The sequence below is a fragment of the Lates calcarifer genome, linkage group LG2 (genome assembly GCF_001640805.2).
Source record: "Lates calcarifer isolate ASB-BC8 linkage group LG2, TLL_Latcal_v3, whole genome shotgun sequence".
Lineage (NCBI taxonomy): Eukaryota > Metazoa > Chordata > Actinopteri > Centropomidae > Lates > Lates calcarifer.
Window position 1 is genome coordinate 29497447 of NC_066834.1, and position 15087 is coordinate 29512533.

The 15087-nt window shown below is 39.3% G+C and overlaps 1 protein-coding gene across 1 annotated transcript; it reads right to left on the minus strand.

Moving 5' to 3' along the window:
- Positions 1-3390: 3390 nt before the first annotated feature.
- spg21 (SPG21 abhydrolase domain containing, maspardin) lies at positions 3391-14442 on the minus strand. The gene is made up of 9 exons (XM_018667932.2): positions 14194-14442; positions 13827-13889; positions 8657-8818; positions 7840-7920; positions 6851-6996; positions 6659-6767; positions 5241-5348; positions 5011-5151; positions 3391-3981 (listed from the first exon to the last, which is right to left on the minus strand). The coding sequence occupies exons 2-9, from the start codon at positions 13887-13889 to the stop codon at positions 3856-3858; spliced, it is 936 nt and encodes a 311-aa protein (XP_018523448.1). The 5' UTR covers positions 14194-14442; the 3' UTR covers positions 3391-3855.
- Between the last annotated feature and the right edge of the window lie 645 nt (positions 14443-15087).

Below are 15087 nucleotides of genomic sequence, written 5' to 3' on the forward strand. Positions count from 1 at the left end.
ATGTAAATACTGTTTGTATTTCATTATTATTATGTGCACTAATTTTGTAAGACTGAAGCTGCACTTGCTTAATTGCAATACATTTGTCTCAGATTTGTCTTACTGACCTACTTACCAGTGAGGCAGAATATCAAAACCGCAAGCAACCGGGACAAGGGGCTGATGACATATCAGTAATGTGGAATTGTGATGGTATTCCAATTTTCAAAAGTAACAATGTTCAGATATGGCCAATTCAGTGCAGTTAAACTGCTTTTGTCTCACAGCTCAAAGAACTGGAACAGATTGGAATTAAATGGAGGAACTCTGAAAACATGGAGCATACAGAAACAAAAAACAAAGCAGTTCAATGGCAAATATGGATGTGACTTCAGCCTCCACACTGGTGGTAATCATCTTTTTTTATTCGTCTGACTGAAGCAGTCAATGTCACCAACACTGACACCAACTACAGATTTTCACCATTCTCACCTTTAGAGTGATGCTATGGGTGGGCATCCCAGATGAGCAAAGTAAGTGCAGAAAGAGCAAAGAAAGTGTTTGATCATAATAATTTAGATAAAACCTGTAAAATTTTTGTTTTTGTTTGGCAGCCATTGCTGCCAGTCATTCAGCAGTTTTTTTTTTTGTTTTTTTTTTAGTTTTTTTGTTTGTTTCTCAGACTCAAATTCCTTTGTGGGAAGAACCCAGAGCACCCGGAGAAACCAGCTGCTGAACCAGTAACTTCTTAGTTCTCTTCATCTGCAGTCCTGATGACTGGAACACTGTGCTGCTCTGAAAGGGGGGTGGAGGGGGCTGACTGAATTGTGGCAAAATAATCTTAACTCAGAGCTTAACAAAAAGACTGGTTTGGGAAAAATTGAATTGACCATGAGTGAGGAACAAAAAACGTAATATCTGATCTGTAATGTATATGAAAATCAAGTTCATTTAATATAGCACACTGCCTCTATTAATTTTCTCTATATTAATCTTAATCTTTCTCTATATTTATTCCTGTCATTGAAATGTGGCAATACCGTATATTTGTTCAAGAAACCAAAAGTAATAAGTCATGTATTTATTATGTATTGAGTTTTATCTTCACAGTCAAACTAGCAGGAACAAATGTTATATTTTGATGGCCCAATTTCATCTTCCAAAGAAATTATTTATTGAAACACTGTTGGGTCAACAATAAATTGACAAATGGCTGATGAGGTAAGAGTGTTCTCCTGGGTCAATCCTCGCATCTCCAGAAACACTAGAGCAAATTCCCAAACAGAAATCATTTTTTTCATTCATCATTTTTTAAAGTTCAGTTGTAAAGAAGATGCTTTGGGAAAAAAAAAAAGAATTTAGAGCATTTCTACGACTTGAACTGGAAATGCCATCTATCTGCTATCAGATAAACATCTGATAACATTCCTGAAATTCTCTCCAAAACCACAGAGTTCCAAAGCCATGAAGCATGTTGAAAGTTTTAGAAAAATAAAAAGATAATTTATATCATGATTTATATAATTGCTGTATGGACTAGATGCACTTTGTTATACATTTATTTACCCCTCCGAAATTCTGATTGGGTGTTACTTTTTATTTGAGAAAGCCCTTTGTTACTCCTATTAAATATTATATGTAGCCTTATCATCTGTGGAAGTGAATTCCTCAAATTAAAGTACTTTGATATGTTCCCAGAAATATTTCTAAAATGTAGCTCTGAGGCAGTGGACTGATCTGCCTCACAGTCATTTCTGAGATCTTCATCTGTTTGATGAAGGACGTCTTTTGTTGTAGTTTTTTCTGCACCTGGAGATGAATTAGAAGAATATAAGGAATAAGCTTCATTGATAATTCATTGGCTTTGGGTCAGACCATTCATTACCAGGCCTTCCGTATTATTTTTTCCTGGCAGATTTTCTTTAATCTTCAAAAAATAGGAAGAATCTCTGTCTCCATCCTCAGTCCATTTTACTTTAGACTTGATGAAGGCTCCTTTTGCTTTCCTTGTAGAAATATCATCCCATTTGGTTTGTTGCTTTTGTCTGCAACAGTAATTGTGGGTTTATTGCAGCATCTCTTCAGTCAATTTGGGCTCTTCTAGCTGGGTGGATTGTTTCAGTTGTTTGCCAAAGAATATGGAGAAGTTTCCTTTTCTAAATTCCAGTACTAATGTCTTTAACCCCCTGATGGTAGAGCTCAGAGCGTCAGTGGAACAGTCTGCGACAAATTCTTACTGTAAGAAATTACCCAAAAATCTGTCCTAGACCTGCCTGAACCATCTGCTTTAAATTAAGATGTACAATGTGCCATGGGTCTCAATCAGATGGAAGTACTGCAAAAACTGACTATAGTAAAACCAGTAATGTTTGGCTGTGTCCCGTAGCACATCAATCTGCATCCACCTCATGCCATGCCCTCCTTCTGTGGAGTCTTTTTCTCCTCTTCCACTTTGCGTCCTCTGTTACCCTCTAGTGGCCATTTTCCACTGAAACAACCTTTCTGTAGATGTATTTCTGTGCAAAAGTTATATGAATATTTTTTGATTCTCAATTCTCAATAATTGACAATCATTGACAATCAACTTAATAAAATATTATTTTCATACCCATTTGGGTCGCATTAAAAAGATCTAGAAATACTGGAGGCTTTCAAATAAGAATCAAATAGAACACACCCAAGACCTGATGTTTTATTTCCACTGTAAACACACGGGGGTGATTCTCCCAGCTGGTCTGAGAGCACCTGGGGATCTCATCAGACCTTGCCCTCTGCATACCCTTTTCCCACCATGAATCTGATCTGGATAAGCAGCTATAAAATGGATTGATCTTATTATTAGTCACATGATATTGTTTTGAAAATGAGTTATATAATTAAAAGTGAAAGTACATTCTCAGTTGCTCAATTTGTTTGTTATACAAAAATATAAGAACTGCAAATGTCATGCTGTCATGAAGGTCTGGAGGGGAACTCTTATTTTCATCAGTACAAACTAGGACAAATTAGTATGCAGTAACAGGAGGCCTCACATTAAAGGCTGGTAATATTAACAGTTAACTGTCCAAGGCTGTTACAGTATACAGGCATTGGAGCAGATGTTTACTGACAACTTCTGTCAAATCTTGATCCTGACAAATACCCCCTATGTTAAAATAATCAACAGCAAAAAACACCCTATTACTCTTCAGCCCACTTTTGCTGTTCAATTAAAAAAAAAAAGCAGAACTTGTGTTTTAGTGGCTGAAACTTTAGCAGTTCAACAGATGAACTGATACAGACATACGGCCGAGTCAAAACCGTTCCACACTTCTCACCACTCTCAGTCACCACATGTAAACTCAGCGCAGAGCTATGTTTCAGTCAGCTCACTGCTGTGACACGGGGAAATAACAACAACTGTACAACATGTGAAATTCAAAAATTTACTGTAAAGATTCCAGAACAAATGGAAAAAATGTCATTTTATCTCATTGAATTACACAAAGACTTTCAGATATACACCTGTCCATCCTCACTTTAACCAGTGTGTTCATCTCTTTGTTAACAGGGAACCAGTTCACTGCTGGCACTGTTAACTACATTATATATTCTACACACAGACATGAACAGTTCAGGCAGTTTATGAGTGCAACAAGCATCACAGTCATTCCACATAAGGCAAGGTGTTGTATGTGTTTTAAAGCAAAGCGGCTGAGTATCATTTATGTACAGGTCATTATCAAAATATTGCTTCATCTGTCAAATAAAAATATTCTCAGTTGATTCACTGATTGACTGCTGATTTCCATATAAAAACTGGAGATCAACCTGTAAAATGAGACAGAGAAACTGTTGGAAATGTTCAGAGGGACCAGCTGTCGGGGAAACATTGTCTCACTGGTCGTCTTCAGAGTCATGGTTACTTCTCAGGTGACTCTCTTGCACCTCCAGCTCCTCAGTGCTCACCATGTCGGGACTGATAGCAGCATATCTCGTCCCGTGAAATTGACGCAGGTGAATCTAAACATAAACAAGTAAACTTATTAAAAACAAGCGAAAAAAATTAAGGACAAAAATAGAAATTTTACCTTTTTGAAACATGTACACGTATGAAAACAATCTGAGGGATAAACATGTAGCTTTCAAGTCTAAGAAAGAAGTTGACAAACCATTACACACTGTAACACAGTGATCAGCACTTTTCAAGACAGAGCAGTCGACAAAGTGCTTTACAGTAGGAACAATTACAGACCACACCATAAAAACATAAAAGGAGACATAAATAGGCAAATATAATAAACATACACACAAGGCACTACTCAAATGCGTGTCTAAACAAATATGTTTTTAGCTGCCTTTTAAAAGATGCCACCGAGTCAACAGCGCAAAGTGTGGGTGGCAGGTTGTTCCACAATTTTATAATATATATAATATTATATAACATTATATTATTTATTATATTTTTAAAAACCTGCACCCAGCCAGTCTCTGTGGATTACTTTTACATGAAGCGGCCGTCATCCACTGATGGAGCAATTGGATGGACTTGACTTCCAACTGAAGAACACAGAAGCTCCAGCTGGTGAAGTAAATGTCAGTCATGAGATTCTAACTGTTACACAGAGGGATGGACTGGTGATCTGTACAGGGTGTACCCCGCCTTGCACACAATGACAGCTGGGATAGGCTCCAGCCTCCCCGCAACCCTTAATGGATAAGTGGTATGAATGAATGAACAGAGGACTAAAACATGGCTGCTCCTGTGTACTCTCACACTCTCCCTCACTGAGAACGGTCAGCTCAACTGCTGCCTTTCATACTGCAACTTAAGTGTCTGTGCTCATCATTACGAACCAACATGTCATTAATGTGTTTTTAATAGCTTTTGGACATCAGTGGAGCTGTACAGTACAGAGGAGTAAGGTATATCAGACTCTGGAAAAACACACAGTACTTCACTGTTGCCTTTGGTCTAAATGTGTGTTTAACACTGGCTGTATTTCAGAGGGGAACTGATTCCAGCTGTATGTGGAGGGAAACTGACCGTACCTGTATATAGAGGTTGACCTCTGCGCTCCTGCACAGGTATGGGAAGTTTCCTCCGGTTTTCAGATGAGCTCTTCTGGCGTTAGGATACAGTTTATACATCTCCTCCTTAGCCTCCAGAGACAGAGCACTCTGATCAAACACCTGGGCAATTTTCACAGAGACAACAGAGAAATCAGGTGATTGTAGCAGAAACAGACATTAACTGATACTGTATACTCTGACTTACTTACATCAATAATAGTGACAGCAATGTCTTTTATTTTGTGTGGCTCCACATAAGAGTTCTGACAGTTGAGTGTTAGCCGTGATGCTAACTCACTTTGGTTCAGACTCTCCAACTACAGCATACACACACATGGAGGAGAAGTTAACATTCAAACATAAAGACAAAGAAACAAAGGGATCCCCTGGTTAAAAGGAATAGTCCAACATTTGTGAAATAACTTTATTTTCTTTATATCTTTCTTTATATCTTTATATATATATATATATATATATATATATATATATATATATATATATATATATATATATATATGTAAGAGTGAGATGAGAAAATTACATCAACCCAATTTCTCCTTTTAAAATCAGGACATGGTTAGCTTAGCTTAACAACAGACTGGAAACCGAGGGAAACAGCTAGTCTGACTCTATCCACAGTTGAGACAGAGTTTTGTACTGGAACTATTTCTCGACAAGCAACAGTGTATCCATCCACCTGGTAGGTCTCTGTTGCAGTGCAGGTTTCCACATACTGTCAGTGAGCACAGCTTTTGTACCAAACCGGATAACCTCACTGTGACAACTGCTCTGGTAGAAGCTGCTACATCACTACATCCACCTCCATATGTTTGTGAACAGGTTGAAAGAATCAGATATAACATGTTAATCAGCACACATGACACATGTGAGTGTGAATTTTATCAAATCTTTGGACCATGGCAGGTTAGCTTTCCCTTTTTCCAGGCTATATGCTAAGCTAAGCTAACCACATTCAGCTCTGTACTGACCACAGAGGACAGACAAGAGTGATATCTATCTAAACATGTACATCTCAGTATCAATCCTCCCAAACTGTTAAAATCAACCTTTAAAATCCTTATAATTAATGTTGGCTAATATGTATACTATTTAATTAACTAATGTTGCCATGCTAGCTAGTAATAGGTGCAGTGCACTACATGCTTCAGAGAGAGAGATTGTCTGTTGTCATGGTTCTCTGTAGCTGTATTTATTTTGTGCGCACAAATTAATTAAAATGTGTAGAATTAAGTAGAATATGTACATATTAGTTAAAATGTGGGAACTAACTGTATAACATTGCTATTTTGTGCACTCAATATAGGAAAACGTGCCCTCACTATATTTTGTTTTTCTCTGTATGGGGCTCCGTAGTTGTAGTTGTATTCCCATACATATTAACATATGCAGTGAATGTTTCTGAGAACTCATGATGGCCTGAAGCAGCCTGAACAATAATCAGAGGCTTCTCTGCTCACACGAAATACTCTGCACTTCTGATAGCATAGCATGAGTGATACTAATATGTAGCTGTACGTTTTCAACAAGACACTCAAATGTAGAAGGATGTTTCTTTAAACTGCACTGACTTACTCTGACATGAAGTACCTCACTAATGTTCACTTACCCTGTCAACCATGAAGTCAATTGCATCAGCCATTTTAGGGTCCACAGGTCCTTTAGCAAAGTTCCCCAGAACAATCTTTTTCAACATGAAAGCTGGCATCAACCAGAAGCTGAGGAGGAACATGGAGATAAAAAAATGAGTGATGAATCTAAACACGCTGGAGGAGGAGGTGACGGAGTCATTAAACACCACCTGTTAGCTGTCCATGTCTGGTTAAAGATGGAGGTGTCGCTGAATGAATTACACAGGATTAGTGAGTGAACTCGGGGAGACTTGTGTGTTGTCTCCGCAAACTTCTGAGCCAAGAATCCTCCAAGAGAAGCCCCGAACAGATGGACCTGAGGGTTCAAGTGACAGGAGGGTTGTCATCACCAGACAAAGACAGAGACTGAGTGTACAGGAAGCTGATCAGCTACATTATAGACTGTGCTGTTCCTTTACTGCCCCTGTGTTACTTTGTATTGGGTAGTCACAAGACACTGCCCCTACCAATGCAGAAATAACCCAGTCAGCAGTAAATGAGATTTCTGTGCCTCTTGGTGAAGCTTCTAAAATTTCAATAAAAATTGGCAGAATACAACTGTTCTAAATCATCAGTCAAAAAAGCTGAGCAGGCCCAACTCATGCATGAAAATGCTCATGCATTTGTGCAAAAATATGTTAGAAAAGAGGTCTAGACTGCTGGGGAAACTCCCATGCTGCAATCTGTCTCAGTGTCTCTCTGTGCATTTATATCACACTATAGCATATCATTAACTGTGTCTTCTCTCTCTCACAGTTCTGTGCAATTCCTGTCTGAGATTTCTTCCTGTTCTTTTTGTCGCCAAGTGCTGCCCAGTGTGGGACCTGTTGGGTTTCTCTCTATAATGTTGTAAGGTCTCGACCTTACTCTATAAAGTGCCCTGAAATAATGCATGTTATGATTTGGTGTTATAAAACTGAATATAAAACAGGAGGGGTGCAGTCCATAACCTCATTACAAAGATGAATGTACAGTTAAGAGTTCAGTGGTGCAAAAACCACAGGCACTGGTTTACGGATATGTAGAGAGAGACAGAGGAGCCTCATTGACATAACGAATTCACAAACCCTTGCGTGAACCTCAACTATCCTGAACCCTAACCCAGTAACACTCCTAACCAAAAATCTAACTAGTTTACAGAGGAATCAGGCTGCCGTACTTTATCCAGCTGCAAGTGATCCAGAAGCTTCCTGAAACCGTCACAGAACTCCATGAGATCCCAGTAGACAGGATACTGCAGCTGGAAACACAAAAATAATCATAGTGGATGTGGATCACACATTTATTACAGCAGGTCAATCACAGGAGTGGATACATTTGTTAAATGTTATGTAAGAATGAAGTCAAACTAAATGATCACTCAGTCTGATTTAAGTCAATATCTTATGGAGGCACAGTTTCCACAGTAACTAATGCAAGTCTTACTGAAACCTTCTTTGTGAAAATAACACTAACTTAGTGAAGTACCCCTGGTTCAACTGGTGAGACAGCCTCTCCTCACAGCTCACCTGCCCACAAACCCCCACCCTCCTAATTAACAGACTTTCATTTACATCATACATGTACAGTGACACGTCACCTTCATCACATCAGCTCTGTGAGGCTGCTGGACTGTAAGGGGTTAAAATGAGTTCTGAGACCAGACTTCAGACCTCAAGTGTTTTCATAGAGAATGAACTGAAATTTCTGTCACTGTAATCTTTCTAGTATTTTTCTGGATGCTTCTTAATGGTGTTGATGCTGTAAATGTACGTGTGATATATCTGCTGCTATACACAGACTGAAATATATAATAATACACACTAATACAGGCCTGAATATACCAGATATTATGTTTGAAAAGGTTCTACCGTATTTGAAAACCAGACATTTACTGCGTGAGAAATATGTTGAGTATTAATAAAAGCCCAGGGCTGCCAATAATTAAACTAAAACAGAGGAAGTTGTGAAATCCTGCCCCTCAGTTCAGAGCTTACCGAGATGACTCTGTAGCCCCAGCCTGTCAGAGCCAACACCTGCTGGAAGAACACCTCAGCTGTCCCACTGACTGGAGGGAGGAAGATGATGGGACATCTGATGCTCTTTGGACCTGCATCATACAGCGACCACACCTTGCTGTCATCATCATCAACAATAATCTGAAGGAGACAGTTAGAAGACGGTGAGGAAAGCACACCCTGCAAACTGATCGTAGGTGTCAGGTCTCTTTAAAACTCTGTGCAAAGATGGAATTCATACATTTCCAAAATGTTTCACAGTGTGGTGAGATGGGAATTTGGGAATACTCACTATCTGTGAGTCCTGTGACCGTTCTGTCACTGACGAGGAACCACATACTAAACCAAAAACCCTGCAGGAAAGCCTCGGCCCACACTGGCCCGTCTGTGCTGCAGACAGCCTCATTTCCTCTATTCTGTAACTGATATGCTTCTGATATGTTTCTCAAGACTATCAAAATGAGTGTAGATGCTGTTCTGAAATCTGATGCAGATGGTCTTGCAGGTAGTACTCTTCAACTGACCTGGCCCTAATGAATTAGCGGGGGAGGCAGCTGGTGAGGCAGAACAGAGAAAGATGAGGAAGCATGTGGACTAATTTTACAGAATGAAATTCACTGGACCTTTAATGACCTGGCACAGCCTATGTGTGAACGTATCCTTTCACAAAAGAAGGCTCCTTAAACATTTTAGACTAGGGCTAGAACTAATGATTACTTTGCTGTCTCAATTAATCTGGATATTATTTTCATGATAATTTGTTTTGCCTATGAAACGTTTAAAACTGAAAAAATGTCTATCTCAGTTTCTCAGTCAGAGTTTTGGGTGACGTCTTCAAATGATAGAAAAGATAAAAACAGAAAATGTGACAGAAAAAAAGTTGATATTTTATTTTTTTGGGGGGGTCGGCATCTATCTATGATTTTACAGAGACTTGTCTGAGCTTTTCTTTCTTTTCTCTTTCTTTTCTAACCTGGCGAGTTGACATATTTTCTTGAGTTTTCTTGGGAAAGGGCCACCCTGCCAAGGGAATAGTAGGGGAAACACTGCAGTATCAATCAGTATAGTCAGTCTGTGTCTGTATGACAGTGATGCTCATGTCACATTTAATGATTATTTTAAAAAGACAATTCACTTACCCCCTTGGGGACTTTTGGTCAAATAAAGATATTTAAATAGAGCTTTTAATCATTAGTTGTAACCCTAATAATAACTGTCTACACAGGCTGATCTGTTACCGTGAGGCAACAAAGGTGGCTATTTCACCTATAAATGTATAAGACGTGACATTGCTCATTACATTTTTACAATTTAGATTTAGAGGCATGTTTGTAAAGTCTAAAACATAAGTGGAAAACACTGGTTTGTGTACGAGCTTGTGGCAGTGGTTCATATACTGTGGGTCTGCAGGAACACCGAGTTTATTCTCCCACATTCTTCTCCAACAGTTGTTCTCTAAAAGGTCTCTGGTTTGTATCAGATAGAGCCTGTGATGATAAAGCACACACTGTAAACCACTAACCCAATGCCACAGTGAGTGTAAGCATGTGATGGATGACTGATCCAAATATGTCTCCTTGACTCACCACACAGAGGGAGAAGAGGAACTAATCTCTGCATGAAGATAGACCCACACAGTGTGCTCTATCACCACACAGATACTGACTGAATGCTGTGACCTCTGACCTCTGACAATCACTGGATCCTCTGTCAACAATGACCGAGAGAAACCTTAACCTCACTGAGAACACTGATTACAATGTTCAGACAGACACACAGACAGCGAATCTACTGAGTGAGGACATATAAAAACCAGCATGTGGAAATGTGGATTTCAATAAACTGGGATATTAGAGAACAGTAAATATAGACAGGGAAGCCCCAAGTGAGAAATATGTATCAAACATAAAGAGATAGTAAGTCATTCTTCCTTCATGTAGGTGCTACAGACAAGTAAGAGACATTAAAAAGGAGAGAAAGTCTTTCAGACAGATAGTGATTGTAGCCTACATTAATCGGTTTCATTTTATTTGTACTATTTATCATGTTTTAAATCATGTTGATTCTTGATACTGTGTCCCTGCTGTTTGTCCTCACCCTGACTAACTGACTTGCACTCGCTTCCTGTCTCACTGCACACTCAGTAGCGAGACAGAATCGTGTGTGTCTGATCCAACCAGAGCAGATGCAGTGTTTCACCCTATCACTGCCAAAACTAGAATCACCACCTCACAGTTGTATGCCTCTGCCAACAAGCCCAGTTACTTACTCAGCATGTGAATTCTTGAGTTATGGCCAAAAAAGTGTTTTGAGCACTCTCAGAGACCTTGGCCTTTGACCTCTAATCAGTTCATCCCTGAGTCCAAGTGAATGTTTGTGCCAAATATGAGGAAATTCCCTCCAGACGTTCCTGAGATATTATGTTCAAATTTCAACTGGCATTAACAGAGATGGAATGGGGGAATATTCAGTTTTTATAACTACACTTATTAAAAAAAAAGAGAGGCCAACAGCACACCCCTCAAAACCCACCCTGGACCACCCAATGCAGTCAACATAGGGGAAACACTGACATGTGAATCTGAGCTCTTACTGGTGTTAATGAGAGTTTGAGAGTGGATAGTGACTCAGTGTGAGCAGTGAAAGTACAGAAACAGGAGCACAGCAGTCAGTTGAAACACTCGTGCTCCTGCAGCTGAGCAGCTTATCCATCAGCCTTAATCTCTCTGATGCTCTGTTGTACGCCAGCATTTTTAGGACGGCAAGAGTTGGTGATAAAATAAAGAAGATAAAGAAAAGAGGGACACCATGTTAAACAGGGGGTAGACTGGTTGGCAGAAAAGATTCATATTATAATTAGATATTATTACAGTACAATGGGTTCAGGGAGCCTGAATAACTGGGACTGAGATCCCTTCTATTTCAGGGAAAATTCCTGCAGGATCCTGGTGTTTTTAATGTGTGTGTGTTGAAGTTGTGACGACTATGATAAGTGCTGAAACAAAGGCACCCTCTACAAACAGGACAGAAAACTCTGTAAAATCAAACTGTACACAGCTCTGAGCTGTCTGCTCTTATATCTGATGACTTCTTATGTTCATCCATTAAATTGGTGGAGATAACCTTAATGACTGTAGCTGTGGTTTTTCATTTACATAATCAAACTGATGAAGCAGAAGATGGGGTGTGTAAAGGACCACGACCACAGACCAAACCTAATAATGTTACTGAAGTAAACTGCTTACACTTGTATTTGTGACCTGGCTGTGTGTGTTCATATCATAGACTGTATATACAGTCATGACGAGCACTCCACTGCAGATCTTAAAAACAAAAATATTTCTAATAATATTTCTACGTGGAAATGTTTTTTTTATGTTTTTAAGTTAGTTTTATGCTGACTGTGTGGATGTGAAGCTCTGCTTGTGACACTGGTGTCAGTCAAATATGACCACACTAAGCTCCACCCCCCTGAGGTAAACACACTGACAGACTGTTACTATCAGACAGATGTGTAAATCTAATCATCTGCATGACTATGATCAACCAGTGATGTGTTGAACAGTAAGCTAACGTGTGTAATTAATCATTATCACAGAGTGAAATTAATACATCAGGAAAGAGGAAGAATACCAACGCTGATGTGGTTTCCATTCAAAGTGCACTCCCTTGCTGATTTATTTGGGAATGGGATTTTTTTTTGTAAAGCCCACAGTCACTGTCACCATTTTTTGCAGAAGTGTAATTTGTGGTTGAGAAATTCAGCATTAAAACTTAGCACACATATGAGCAAACAACACAAAGTATTTATTCTAATATTTCAGTTTGATCCAAAGTGCATTCATTAATTCATTTAGCTGATTTATACCATTCAGTTGTTGGGTTCACTGCTACTGAATAAAATGAATCAGGAGTCAACAATAAGTATTTGGATGGAAATAAAGTGTAAAGTGTAAAAAGTGGTTATGTAAAAATATTATTCAACTCAAATGATTATAGAGTAACAGGATTCATTTTTTGCACACTTTAGTGTGTTAAACACTTAATTGTAAATTGATAAAACTGACATTTTTGCTCATCAGTCTACACTCAATAACCCATAATAATTTATTAAAAATCAAAAACTGAAATCTCTCCTTTGCAAAAGTATTCAGACCCTTAATTCAGTTCTTTGTAGAAGATGTTCTCTGGGGTTTAAGTCTAGTTTTTGACTGGTCCAGTCAGGGACAGTCAGAGACTTGTCCTGAAGACACTCCAGTCTTGTCATAGCTGTTTACTTCAGGTCACTGTTGTGTTAAAAGGTGAACCATTGCCCCAGTCTCAGGTCACATGCACTCTGGAGCTGGTTTTCTTCAAGTTCTACCCAGTCTCCCTGTTCCTGACACTAAGAAGCCCCCACCTAGCATGATGCTGCCACCATCACGTTCCACTGTAGGAATGATATGAACCAGGTGGTGATGAGTAGTGTTTGGACTTCTGTCCAAAGGGTTCAGTTTTTGTCTCATTGGGCCAAGTCTGATCTTTCTCATGCTCTCAGAGTCCTTTAAATGCTGTTTGACAAACTCCAGGAAGATGTCATATGACTTTTACTCAAAGTGTCTTCAGTCTGAACCCGACTGCACCTTGGAGTGCCATAGCAAAGAGTCTAAAAACTTGTAAATTATTATAAAAACTATTTTTGATTTTTAAGAAATTTGAAAAAATAAAAACATGTCTAAAATCATGTCTTTTTCTTCATCATTGATGATGCAAAAATGCCAATTTTATCCTCCTAAAATGAAATCTACAACAGAAGTGTGCAAAAAGTGAAAAGTACTGAACACTATCTAAAGCCACATTACATCTTTGGGCATTGGGCCGATTCTCCCTTTGCTCTTGTACTTGTTTTTCCTCCATAGATATATACTTGTTTCCCTCTCCCCTCCACTCTGCTTTTCACAATACTTTATTTCTGTTTCATTTTTCATCTTTGCTCTGTCTATTGCAGTGTGCTTGCCAGTAAATAAAACATTACCAGTCACTGAGTTTGTACGTAGTTATAAGTACTGTGTTCATGTGTTGTTGTTGGGTGGATGTGTGCTTGCAGTGTGCTCAGTCATTTCACTCCACCACCATCATCATTAGACATTAGAAATCATTAGGTACTTACTCTCTTCAGGGGCACTGTGCTTCTGAACCAGTTATAATCAGGAGACACTTTAATCTCCTCCATCTGAGAACACAGAGAGACAGAGACAGTCAGAGAAAGACAGACACATATAGAGACATACAGTCAGAGACAGACAGATAGAGACAGCCACAGTCATGCGGTTCTGTGGGATAACACTAATCCACCTGTTCACACCAGAATAAAACAAACCTCTGACTCGGCTAATATCAGATCAAAGGTTAACTGTTAGAGAACATCTGCTGCACACAGACTCTTTAACTGTCTGCTGCTTACAGACATGGTCAGGACTCGGTCTTTAAATATATGAACCGTGTAGGCTATGAATAGGATTTATCAGCGCTGTTACCGTTCTGGTTGTGGATGTTAGTCACCGTGTCCGGATGATTTTATCCATATCTCGACACCATTTTCTCCGGCTGCTGCTGCCTGGTCATATGATTCCCGTTTCACACACTTCCGCAAAGCTTCAGACACCGCCCACCGAGTTACCGGAAAGACAACACACAAACACACAGTCTCCAGTCCATCAACAGTGCTATCAGAGCCACACACACTAATGGTTATTAATTGTGTGTCTGTCGGCACTGTGCTCACTGCTTTTTGTCCATATTTTGTGTGTGTGTGTGTGTGTGTGTGTATGTATGTGTTTGTGTGTGTAGGCAGCCAGTAGATCAGGTGCAGTACCGCCCCCTTCTGCTCCGGAGTGGGGAGCATCATCATCGACCCTGTCTGTCAACATGGACGACTAACAGTAATACACACGCTGCGTACAGTAGGCCTGCATCAAAGGTAGGAGATAGGAATGAACTGGGAAACGTTGAGGGGGCAGTGAGTACAACCATCTGACATTTGTAGCAGACAAATCACACAGAAAGCTACATCCATGATCAAACCCAGAGCACCATCTGAATCTGCCCTCTGCTATAGCTTTCAAAAATGATCTGCAACAGCTTCAGTTTTTTCCATTTATCCCATGTGTGGGATCCATTTTTCTTTGTTCTGACCATATAGCCTGTATTTTGTTTTTCTGTGAATTGTATGCACACTGAATGTCTCTTTCAATTGTCTTATCATCTGTTTCATGTTTTTGTGTTGTCACTTTGCAAAAGAATGTCCTCTTGTGGGACAATAAAGACCTGAATTTAGATTCTGTTGATTCTGTTTAGATTCAGCTGAATACCAAACTGACACTGGGCAAGAGGCAGGGTACAATCTGGACAGATAATGACTTTTATTTGGC